The 12,924-nt window shown below is 46.3% G+C and overlaps 1 protein-coding gene across 1 annotated transcript in view; it reads right to left on the reverse strand.

The window, feature by feature from the left end:
- HPSE2 (heparanase 2 (inactive)) overlaps positions 1-12,924 on the reverse strand; it is a 142,730-nt gene that overhangs the window by 15,395 nt on the left and 114,411 nt on the right. Inside the window, exon 9 of the mRNA XM_075288067.1 lies at positions 11,260-11,374. Coding sequence (XP_075144168.1) covers positions 11,260-11,374 — 115 coding nt within the window. The remainder of the gene's footprint in view (positions 1-11,259; positions 11,375-12,924) is intronic.

Here is a 12,924-nt window from a genome sequence, read left to right on the forward strand (position 1 = left end):
CCATTCATATGACCATATTTTGCAGGTCTGTAATTGTGTGCAATTGTGGATCCGCACAGTATTAAGGTTAAATTGCTGTGTTGGTACTTTGTGATAAATTAGTGGGTTTTGGGTTGCAGTTTGGGCACTCGGTCTCAAAGGTTCTCCATCACTGGTCTAGTCTAACTTTGCACTGTCTAAAAGTTAGATAGTTCTATTTTATCTGTCCCACTAACACTAAGTTCACACTAGAGTCAGCCTATCCGTCAGAGGACCAGAAAAACAGAAGAACCGTTACAAGAGAAGAAACATACAGAGCCCGATAAACCCCAGGGGGTATCCATACTTTTCATCTGAAACTGCTGAAGTTTTCAACACATCCTGGGACCGAGTTTCCTAACACAGACTCAACCACAAACGTGAACATTTAATTCTTAAGTGGTCATTAACTTTTTAAGAAACTTTGCACAATTCAATAGCACAGGTGGATAAAAGAAACTTATAATATACCTTATCTAAGAAAATGTTCTCCACCTATCTGGACTGAATATAAGATTACATAGAAGTCTAAAAAGAGGAGGGGAAGGAGTCAGTGAGCAATAGCTGAATGAGAAACTGGAGACACAAGCACAGACATGGACTGCAAGCAGCTGAATAGAAAGTTTGCATCTCACCCCAAGTGCTTTATACACATGAATACAGGTCAGTGCTTCTGTATAATGGCCTATATAACCCAACTGGTGCATCGGAGACAAAGAGCACATTATAGTGCAGATTGTCCTCCACTTGCAGAGATGGGTGAATTGTCTTGTCCTGAGCCGGGTTCAACCTGAATATTCCAATTTTTTTTTTTTTTCACAAAACCTACCAAATGGGCATTAGTCTCAGGTGTACTTAAATGGCCATGACATTATACTATGGGGTCTCCTCCGACTGTAGAGTATAATAAGTGGAGGACGAGGGGAGGTAAAAAAAAACAAAAAAAAACAAAAACAATCTTCATTTATGGTCACCAATTTCCAGCCGTGGTTTAGCCGCGAGGGCATGTAGATGCAGGCCTCGATTGTGGTTTCCGTTGCAGATGAGTGGACCTTATCGGTAGGGAGTCGCAAGCCGTGGAATCCATGGCATCTGCGGCATGATCGAGCAGGAGGCTTATTTTTTCAACCTTCCATTGTAAACAATGGGAGGCAGAATTGGGGCCAAACCTGTCACGGATTCAGGGGTGGAGTCCTCCCCCAAATCTGTGGCAAGTTCCTCCATGTGTTTTTTGATGTGGTAAGGTCAAGTATACAGTAGTGTCTTAGAATAAGATAAAACAAAAGCAAAAGTTTTTGTATGCACTGTCTCTTTAAGTAGATGGAAAACTTGCACTGTATACTGCATGTACCACTTGTGGAGAACCAGTATGAGAGTGTTACTATGTAAAAGTAATGGGTCAGATCAGATTATACAGCACTGAAGAAACATGGCCATAATCATAAAGGATAATACAAGTGCTAATGATCATTATTGGGAAGCAGATACAGAGAATCCTCATTGTAATCCCCTCCAGCACAGATAAGGCCTCTCTGTCCCAGGAGAGATGAGTCCTACATGTCACCGGCTCGACAAGCAGCCCGTTTGATACGGCGGTGACTGATTTTCTAGTTCAGGTTCCACATCTGTCAACAGTCAGCTGACCTTGCACAAAGGCGACATGTGGAAAAGTCTTCATCAGGGACAGGAATAAGAGGCTCAGATTTCCCATCGCTGTTACCCGGCACAGGTATGTTCCACTGCTTTCATCTTCCTGATAGCTCCCACGGGAAAATCGCAGCCGCTACACCTAGTCAGGTCAAAGTCTGGCCGAGCTGTTTCTTTCAGTCCCTGCAGCTCTTAAATTGTTTAACAATTTTCACCTGTCCGTAACTGTTGCGCACCCTGGGACGCCATTTGCCTGAATGGAAGGAACTGTTTGGAGAGCGCTACTTAAAAGTACATTAAGTAAAGTGGGATTGAAGGTGGAAAATAAATCACTGCGGAGCTGTTTTCGTTGGAGTTGTTCGGTCCTCCGGGTCACCATCTCCGAGATGAATTTCCAGCAGAGCAAAAAGAGAACAAGAAGCGGGAGGAGGGGTCTTAAAGGGAAATAGGAGACATTAGATCTGGTTCTGTTCACTTATATTTGGGCAGGTGTCTTGGAGGTTTATGTTGGGAGTAAATCCGGACTCCTATAGTAAGCTTTGATGTGTGCTACTGTATACCGTACATATAGCGTACAGTATATAGTACAGGCCATTTCTTATGGCTACTAAATGGCTTAGCGGACTATGTTATTCCATCCAAGTCAACACATACCTTCCTAAAGCCCTATAGCTATGCCGCTGACTGCACCCTATGGCTGAAGTAATATAGTTTAAGGCTATAGGGTCCTAAATAAACCAAAGTACCCCCAAGGCTATGGTTATACACTGTGCTACATAAGGACAGTGTGTGTACCCCCCAAACATGTGGAATACACCCTTTAGAGTACATACACCATAGGATGATAATCTAGGCAAGAGGTTGCTCTCTAACAGACCACAGGTCAATATATCCTCAATATTGAGTGCCCTCACGTAGGAATATACCTTGAAGCTCCTGGACCCAATTGCCAAATCTGTAAAGGGATCTTAACTACACTGTGCCATTTAGAAAACTAGTTTATTTTATAGGGCAGAGGATCCTTTGTGGCTCCTCAGGGTCCAGGCCCCAGTAATGACCACTACCTTTGCACCCCGGATAGCTCCCCCCTGTCCTCAGTCACCACTACATTCTTCTCCTCAGGGGTACAGGGCCCAGTAGTGACCACTACATCCTAGTCCTCAGGGGTACAGGGGGCAGTAGTGACCACTACATCCTAGTCCTCAGGGGTACAGGGGGCAGTAGTGACCACTACATTCTTCTCCTCAGGGGTGCAGGGCCCAGTAGTGACCACTACATCCTAGTCCTCAGGGGTACAGGGCCCAGTAGTCACCACTACATCCTAGTCCTCAGGGGTACAGGGCCCAGTAGTGACCACTACATTCTTCTCCTCAGGGGTATAGGGCCCAGTAGTGACCACTACATCCTAGTCCTCAGGTGTGCAGGGCCCAGTAGTCACCACTACATCCTAGTCCTCAGGGGTGCAGGGCCCAGTAGTCACCACTACATTCTTCTCCTCAGGGGTGCAGGGCCCAGTAGTGACCACTACATCCTAGTCCTCAGGGGTGCAGGGCCCAGTAGTCACCACTACATCCTAGTCCTCAGGGGTGCAGGGCCCAGTAGTCACCACTACATCCTAGTCCTCAGGGGTGCAGGGCCCAGTAGTCACCACTACATCCTAGTCCTCAGGGGTACAGGGCCCAGTAGTGACCACTACATTCTTCTCCTCAGGGGTGCAGGGCCCAGTAGTCACCACTACATCCTAGTCCTCAGGGGTACAGGGCCCAGTAGTGACCACTACATCCTAGTCCTCAGGGGTACAGGGCCCAGTAGTGACCACTACATCCTAGTCCTCAGGGGTACAGGGCCCAGTAGTGACCACTACATCCTAGTCCTCAGGGGTACAGGGCCCAGTAGTCACCACTACATCCTAGTCCTCAGGGGTACAGGGCCCAGTAGTCACCACTACATCCTTCTCCTCAGGGGTACAGGGCCCAGTAGTGACCACTACATCCTAGTCCTCAGGGGTGCAGGGCCCAGTAGTCACCACTACATCCTAGTCCTCAGGGGTACAGGGCCCAGTAGTGACCACTACATCCTAGTCCTCAGGGGTGCAGGGCCCAGTAGTCACCACTACATTCTTCTCCTCAGGGGTACAGGGCCCAGTAGTGACCACTACATCCTAGTCCTCAGGGGTGCAGGGCCCAGTAGTCACCACTACATCCTTCTCCTCAGGGGTGCAGGGCCCAGTAGTCACCACTACATCCTAGTCCTCAGGGGTACAGGGCCCAGTAGTGACCACTACATCCTAGTCCTCAGGGGTGCAGGGCCCAGTAGTGACCACTACATTCTTCTCCTCAGGGGTGCAGGGCCCAGTAGTGACCACTACATCCTAGTCCTCAGGGGTGCAGGGCCCAGTAGTGACCACTACATCCTAGTCCTCAGGGGTACAGGGCCCAGTAGTGACCACTACATCCTTCTCCTCAGGGGTGCAGGGCCCAGTAGTGACCACTACATCCTTGTCCTCAGGGGTACAGGGGGCAGTAGTGACCACTACATCCTAGTCCTCAGGGGTATAGGGCCCAGTAGTGACCACTACATCCTTGTCCTCAGGGGTATAGGGCCCAGTAGTGACCACTACATCCTTGTCCTCAGGGGTACAGGGCCCAGTAGTCACCACTACATCCTAGTCCTCAGGGGTACAGGGCCCAGTAGTCACCACTACATCCTAGTCCTCAGGGGTACAGGGCCCAGTAGTGACCACTACATCCTAGTCCTCAGGGGTGCAGGGCCCAGTAGTGACCACTACATCCTAGTCCTCAGGGGTGCAGGGCCCAGTAGTCACCACTACATCCTAGTCCTCAGGGGTATAGGGCCCAGTAGTCACCACTACATCCTAGTCCTCAGGGGTGCAGGGCCCAGTAGTCACCACTACATCCTAGTCCTCAGGGGTGCAGGGCCCAGTAGTCACCACTACATCCTTGTCCTCAGGGGTACAGGGTCCAGTAGTCACCACTACATCCTCGTCCTCAGGGGTACAGGGCCCAGTAGTGACCACTACATCCTTCTCCTCAGGGGCATACCTCCCAACTGTCCCGATTTCCGCAGGACATTCACAATTCCGGTGACGTGTCCCGCGGTCCCGGTTGGAGGGAGGTATGTCCCGATTTCAACTCAGATCTGCGTCCAGAGGACACAGATCTGAGTTGAACACATACGCAGCTGAAGCAAGGAGCTGACACAGGTCAGCTCCTTGCTTCGCCGCTGAACGCCGCCTACTGGCTTGTAGACGCGATGTGATGACGTCACATCGCGTCTACAACTGTGCGCCGGCCAGTGAGAGAGAGGCGCGGAGAGTGCAGCGGGGGAATGAGGAGAAGGTAAGTGTAATGTGGAGGTGGAACGTGAAACTGGGGGCAGATGAAGGAGAGGACGGCATGACACTGGGGGCAGAGATGTGGGGACATGAATGTGGGGACATGAATCTGGGGGCAGAGATGGAGAGGACATCAATCTGGGGGCAGAGATGGAGGGGACATGAATCTGGGGACAGAGATTGAGGGGACATGAATCTGGGGGCAGAGATGGGGGGACATGAATGTGGGGACATGAATCTGGGGACAGAGATGGAGGGGACATCAATCTGGGGACAGAGATGGAGGGGACATGAATCTGGGGACAGAGATGGAGGGGACATGAATCTGGGGACAGAGATGGAGGGGACATGAATCTGGGGACAGAGATGGAGAGGACATCAATCTGGGGGCAGAGATGGAGAGGACATCAATCTGGGGGCAGAGATGGAGGGGACATGAATCTGGGGACAGAGATGGAGGGGACATGAATCTGGGGACAGAGATGGAGGGGACATGAATCTGGGGACAGAGATGGAGAGGACATCAATCTGGGGGCAGAGATGGAGGGGACATGAATCTGGGGACAGAGATGGAGGGGACATGAATCTGGGGGCAGAGATGGGGGGACATGAATGTGGGGACATGAATCTGGGGACAGAGATGGAGAAGACATGAATCTGGGGGCAGAGATGGAGAGGACATCAATCTGGGGGCAGAGATGGAGGGGACATGAATCTGGGGACAGAGATGGAGGGGACATGAATCTGGGGACACAGATCTGAGTTGAACACATACGCAGCTGAAGCAAGGAGCTGACACAGGTCAGCTCCTTGCTTCGCCGCTGAACGCCGCCTACTGGCTTGTAGACGCGATGTGATGACGTCACATCGCGTCTACAACTGTGCGCCGGCCAGTGAGAGAGAGGCGCGGAGAGTGCAGCGGGGGAATGAGGAGAAGGTAAGTGTAATGTGGAGGTGGAACGTGAAACTGGGGGCAGATGAAGGAGAGGACGGCATGACACTGGGGGCAGAGATGTGGGGACATGAATGTGGGGACATGAATCTGGGGGCAGAGATGGAGAGGACATCAATCTGGGGGCAGAGATGGAGGGGACATGAATCTGGGGACAGAGATGGAGGGGACATGAATCTGGGGGCAGAGATGGGGGGACATGAATGTGGGGACATGAATCTGGGGGCAGAGATGGAGAGGACATCAATCTGGGGGCAGAGATGGAGGGGACATGAATCTGGGGACAGAGATGGAGAAGACATGAATCTGGGGGCAGAGATGGAGAGGACATCAATCTGGGGGCAGAGATGGAGGGGACATGAATCTGGGGACAGAGATGGAGGGGACATGAATCTGGGGACAGAGATGGAGGGGACATGAATCTGGGGACAGAGATGGAGAGGACATCAATCTGGGGGCAGAGATGGAGGGGACATGAATGTGGGGACATGAATCTGGGGACAGAGATGGAGAAGACATGAATCTGGGGGCAGAGATGGAGAGGACATCAATCTGGTGGCAGAGATGGAGGGGACATGAATCTGGGGACAGAGATGGAGGGGACATGAATCTGGGGACAGAGTTGGAGGGGACATGAATCTAGGGGCAGAGATGGAGGGACATGAATCTGGGGGCAGAGATGTGGGGACATGAATCTGGGGGCAGAGATTGAGAGGACATCAATCTGGGGGCAGAGATGGAGGGGACATGAATCTGGGGACAGAGATGGAGGGGACATGAATCTGGGGACAGAGATGGAGGGGACATGAATCTGGGGGCAGAGATGGGGGACATGAATCTGGGGGCAGAGATGGGGGGACATGAATCTGGGGGCAGAGATGTGGGGACATGAATCTGGGGGCAGAGATGGGGGGACATGAAACTGGGGGCAGACATGGAGGGGGGACATGAAACTGGGGGCAGATGAAGGGTGTATATGAAACTCGGGGAGAGAGAGGGGGGACATATAATTTACGGGTGACTGTAGGAGGATTATACTGTGGCACATGAAAAATTAATGAGAACGGGCGGAGTCAACACAAAAGTGGGCGGGGCTAAATTTGCCACGGCGCGCTACCCACGCCGCACATTTTGTCCCTCTTTCGGTTCCTCAAAAGTTGCGAGGTATGCTCAGAGGTACAGGGCGCACTTCTAGTAATGCACAGTCCAGGTCCGCCCAGGAGATCAATGCAGCGACAAAGATTGTACAGCATATCTGGCTCTGTACACAGGACTATATATAGGACTAATATACAGTATACTAAGAACAGAGGGGGAGCAGATGTCCAGATACAAGCATCGATCAAGCACATAGTAGAAATCTGACAAACATGTGGTCATTACTGTAAGCACTGACATCATTTCTGACGTGCTGAAATGCGACACGTTTTTATATGCTTTCCATCTATAGCAGACTTCTCATATATTCTGTGTCATAGGCAGGAAGGAGTTTATAGCACATTAACCAAACACAGATCTGTCTCCATTATCTTCCTACTTTATGTGAACTTTCCATTAAGTGCGGCGTCCTTGTCCCATCATGTGACATCATTATTAAGACGTGATGTATAGTTTGGGACACGCACACCCACCAGATCCAGTGCCGGTGTCTCCTGAGTGCCCCATACCCAAGGATGTGAGCAGATCTCTCAGAACACATCCTGTAACAAGCCCCTCCATACTTCTCCTATACTATGACCTGTTTATCTACACAGTTGCCCGCACCATTTCCTTCTGCCAGACACAACAACCAGTGACACTCACATCCATCTCACTAACTTGTGCAGCACAGAGACTAAGGCTGTATACGTGTAATACGGACACATCATATCCTTATCATTTGCAGCCAGGATTTTCTGCCGCCGTATTACATTTCAGTAACATCGGTAGAAACTAAAACATTGCACCAGACGGCAGCTCTTCTGTGGGTCCAGGGCGGGTGAACAGAATATAATAAATCCCATTTAGTGCCCCAGCTATGGATACCTATGTGTCTAAGCAAACACTTTATATGTGTATAGTGTTGCATAGTAATATGGTGCATACATAGTCGTTCCCTGTAAAGATATAGACAGACAGGATTACAATAGGAGATAACACCATTGTCCCGCTGCTTACTTATATAGCACCATCATATGCTGCAGCACTTTACAGATATTGTCACTGTCCCATATAGAGCTCACAATCTATATTTCATATCCATATGTCTGTGGGAGGAGGTCGGAGTACCTGGAGTAAACCCATGCACGGCCTGATCTTTGCAAATAAAAATTGGTGACATTCGGAATCACATAATATTTGCTGCTCCATTCAGGTCTACAACCAATTTCAGGGCTCTGTTGGTTTCCCGTTACCAGCATTGCATTGTGGAAGGTCACACGTCTGACAATGGGGAGGAGCTAAACTGATGTCATTTTCCAAGGTTGTCGAGGAGAATTTTAACAGCATCGAGATATGAACGGAGGAAACAACGTCAAATAAGTCAAACCCCATAGAAAAACAGTAAAGCAAAGAAATTGCAAAGTTGTTGAGCTTCTTAGCTTGTTATAGGTGGACATGCCCTTTAAGAAACCCTGATGTTAATATGAATGGATCAGTCCTGAACGTGTGAACACCATAAATATCCGGCATGGCGGATACACAGCGGGAGGCAAGTACTTACTAGTCAGAGTCTTCGCTTTCTGACCCGAGGTCTCACCACAAAATATCTGTTGACGTTTTCGGTAAGAAACTTTCCTCGGCCATCCTTCATTAGCGGAGGCTGTTGATTTATTTGGCTAAGATGAAGCCTTGCGCCTTGCCTGGTGTTTTCCTAACATTTCACTTTCAGAGGTATAACACTCTCCATCTGCTTTCAACATGTTCCTTCTGACATTAACTAATGTCTCCTATTAGTAGTTACAGAGACCGATCTGGCCCGAGACGTTTCCAAGGAGAGTTCAAACGGGCCACAAGGAGAGGCACATTCTGCACCATTTTCTTAAAACTGTCTGTCTATTGTTAAGCCAAAGTCCTAGGGAGCACATAAAAGAAACACAAGGCTAACCAGCTCTCCTTATTCCGGTGGAAACCAGGGATCCTTACTTCTCAGACACATTTTTGGAGAAGTGAACAGGGATTTGTTTACCATGCGGCTCCCTAATACACTTGATCTGAAGGAAGAGCAGATGTCATCAAGTCTCTCCTGGAGAAATACAATACTGTGCAAGTTCCTTCTGGCTATGGGTTCAGGACTGTAGAGTAGTCTGTACTCCGTAATGAGCTCCAGACTGTAGACTAATGGCTGTCATCTCTGATCGCAGGGGCGGCCGCAACATTGTCCTACAATCATCTGCAAAACTGAATGGCGTAAGTGCAAGGAGATAGAAGTAATGGGGGCCGCGCCAACACGGTGGTCTATGAGGCTGCTGCATTACAGCTTTAGTGGGCATCACCCGTCAGGTTCTGAATAAGTGGGCATTACCCTTCAGGTTCTCAACATGTGGACATTACCCTTCTGATTCTGACCAAGTGGGCATTACCTTGCAGGTTCAGAATAAATGGGCATTACCCTTCAGGTTCTGCATATTTGGGCAATACCCTTTATATTCTCAACATGTGGGCATTACCCTTCATCACCGGAATAAGTGGGCATTACCCTTCAGGTTCTGAACACGTGGGCATTACCCTTCAGCACCGGAATATGTGGGCCTTATCCTTCAGATGCCTGAATAAGTCCAAGTATCCTGGAGAAGGTGCTGTTTACCATCATTTTCTTACAGCAGACGGCCATTCCACATGACAGTAATACACGTCACTGTACAGGATAGTAGATACATTTACTTGTCCAGGCTCCAGCAATGTATTTTTGCATCCCGGCCTCTGCTATTCTACAAGTCACAGAGAGGTAACAGGAGCGAGTGCTTATGACTCCCATCTGCGAGAGGGATCCCCGGGGACCGGACCCTCAGAAGCTACTTTAGTTCGCCACTGACTTTTTCACTGATTTAGGCCAATTTTACAATTGACCCTTTCACCGCCTGGAGCTGCTGAGAATATACATATATTATATATATACACGTTCACTGCCCTGCATCACCAAGGGTTTAGACATCTTCAGACAATAGTGATCAGATGTTTTGTTTGTTTCCCTGGTTCTATAAAACCAAGACGGTCAGACGGTGCGTATAAAACAAGTCATACGGTGTGTATAAGACAAGTCAGACGGTGTGTATAAGACAAGTCAGACGGTGGGTATAAGACAAGTCAGACGGTGGGTATAAGACAAGTCAGACGGTGGGTATAAGACAAGTCAGACGGTGGGTATAAGACAAGTCAGACGGTGGGTATAAGACAAGTCGGACGGTGCGTATAAGACAAGTCAGACGGTGGGTATAAGACAAGTCAGACGGTGGGTATAAGACAAGTCAGACGGTGCGTATAAGACAAGTCAGACGGTGGGTATAAGACAAGTCAGACGGTGGGTATAAGACAAGTCAGACGGTGCGTATAAGACAAGTCAGACGGTGTGTATAAGACTCCATGTGGAGCACTGGCTTAAGGACTGACTTATTTTCACTTGCTTGTCGTTGGCTTATCTGGATTTGCACTTGGAAAACCTGTTTGCATGTTATTGCAAAGGATTACATTCTGCAAAAAACCCCTTCCATATTTCTCCTGCAGAGTTTATAGTGTGACCCGTCTATCTGCCCCTAAACACTTGCCCACCAGTATGAAGACAATCCCGAACACAACTCATGCTGCACAGAGATTATAGCTAATGTCATATCCTTAGGATTTGCAGCACCTGTAATACACATGTAGATGAGCAGATGGTGCACACCTCAGTTTTTGGATGTACCACATAGCTACGATCCAGTCTATAAGTCTTAGGCCAGGTTAGACACCCTTTGCATGCCGCAGCCTGGGAATTGCAGAGTTTTATTTTAGTTTTTGTTGAACACCTGCATTGGCCAACTCCTGCCTATTGTTAACCCTATATAAGAATTCATACAAAGTATCATCATCTGCAAGAAGTCAGACAACAAGGTATCAGTATAGAAATAACTTACCGCCACTGGCGAAATCCACCCACAGATTAGACCGTAATATGATAGGTCCGAAGTACTGAAAATGGTCTGATAATAATTTTCATTATGCCTATAGCATCAAAAGCAACAAGTTTCCCTGGACAGGATACAATTGTATGACCTTATTATGTAAAGAGATACATATGATCAAATCATCATTACTATTATTATAACCTTACCGGCAGCGGGTTAAAGTTTTGATCCACCAGATGGTTGTAGCCATGATCAAAGAATGAATGACGGATCACAACATCAACTCCTTGATTGGCCGACATTCCTAATGTATTCAACCACCTAAAGAGAAAAGAAACCCAAGAGAAACCCCCGAGTATAAGAGTATAGGACGGTAACACAAAGTATCAACACGACACACAATACAACCTGCACAACCATGGGTTCTGTTTTGCCATTTTTTTCGTAAAAATATGAGAGAGATAGAGAGATAGAGAGATAGAGAGATAGAGAGATAGAGAGATAGAGAGATAGATAGATAGATAGATAGATAGAGATAGATAGAGAGATAGATAGATAGATAGATAGATAGATAGATAGATAGATAGATGATAGGAGATAGATAGATAGATAGATAGATAGATAGATAGATAGATGATAGGAGATAGATAGATAGATAGATAGATAGATAGATAGATAGATAGATAGAGAGAGAGAGATAGAGATAGATAGATAGATAGATAGATAGATAGATAGATAGATAGATGATAGGAGATAGATAGATAGATAGATAGATAGATGATAGGAGATAGATAGATGATAGGAGATAGATAGATAGATAGATAGATAGATAGATAGGAAATAGATAGATAGATAGATAGATAGATAGATAGATGATAGGAGATAGATAGATAGATAGGAGATAGATAGATAGATAGGAAATAGATAGATAGATAGATAGATAGATAGATAGATAGATAGATAGATAGATAGAGATAGATAGATAGATAGATAGATAGATAGATAGATAGATAGGAAATAGATAGATAGATAGAGATAGATAGATAGATAGATAGATAGATAGATAGATAGATGATAGGAGATAGATAGATAGGAGATAGATAGATAGATAGATAGATAGATAGATAGATAGATAGATAGATAGATAGAGATAGATAGATAGATAGATAGATAGATAGATAGATAGATAGATAGGAGATAGATAGATAGATAGATAGATAGATAGATAGATAGATAGATAGATAGATAGATGATAGGAGATAGATAGATAGATAGGAGATAGATAGATAGATAGATAGATAGATAGATAGATAGATAGATAGATAGATAGATAGATAGATAGGAGATAGATAGATGATAGGAGATAGATAGATAGATAGATAGATAGATAGATAGATAGATAGATGGATGATAGGAGATAGATAGATAGATAGATAGATAGATAGATAGATAGATAGATAGATAGATAGGAAATAGATAGATAGGAGATAGATAGATAGATAGATAGATAGATAGATAGATAGATAGATAGGAGATAGATAGATAGATAGAGATAGATAGAAGATAGATAGATAGGAGATAGATAGATAGATAGATAGATAGATAGATAGATAGATAGATAGATAGGAGATAGATAGATAGATAGATAGATAGGAGATAGATAGATAGATAGATAGATAGATAGATAGGAGATAGATAGATAGATAGATAGATAGGAGATAGATAGATAGATAGATAGATAGATAGATAGATAGATAGATAGATAGGAGATAGATAGATAGGAGATAGATAGATAGATAGATAGATAGATAGATAGATGATAGGAGATAGATAGATAGGAGATAGATAGATAGATAGATAGATAGATAGAT

This window comes from Leptodactylus fuscus, chromosome 10 (assembly GCF_031893055.1).
Source record: "Leptodactylus fuscus isolate aLepFus1 chromosome 10, aLepFus1.hap2, whole genome shotgun sequence".
Taxonomy (NCBI): Eukaryota; Metazoa; Chordata; class Amphibia; order Anura; family Leptodactylidae; genus Leptodactylus; species Leptodactylus fuscus.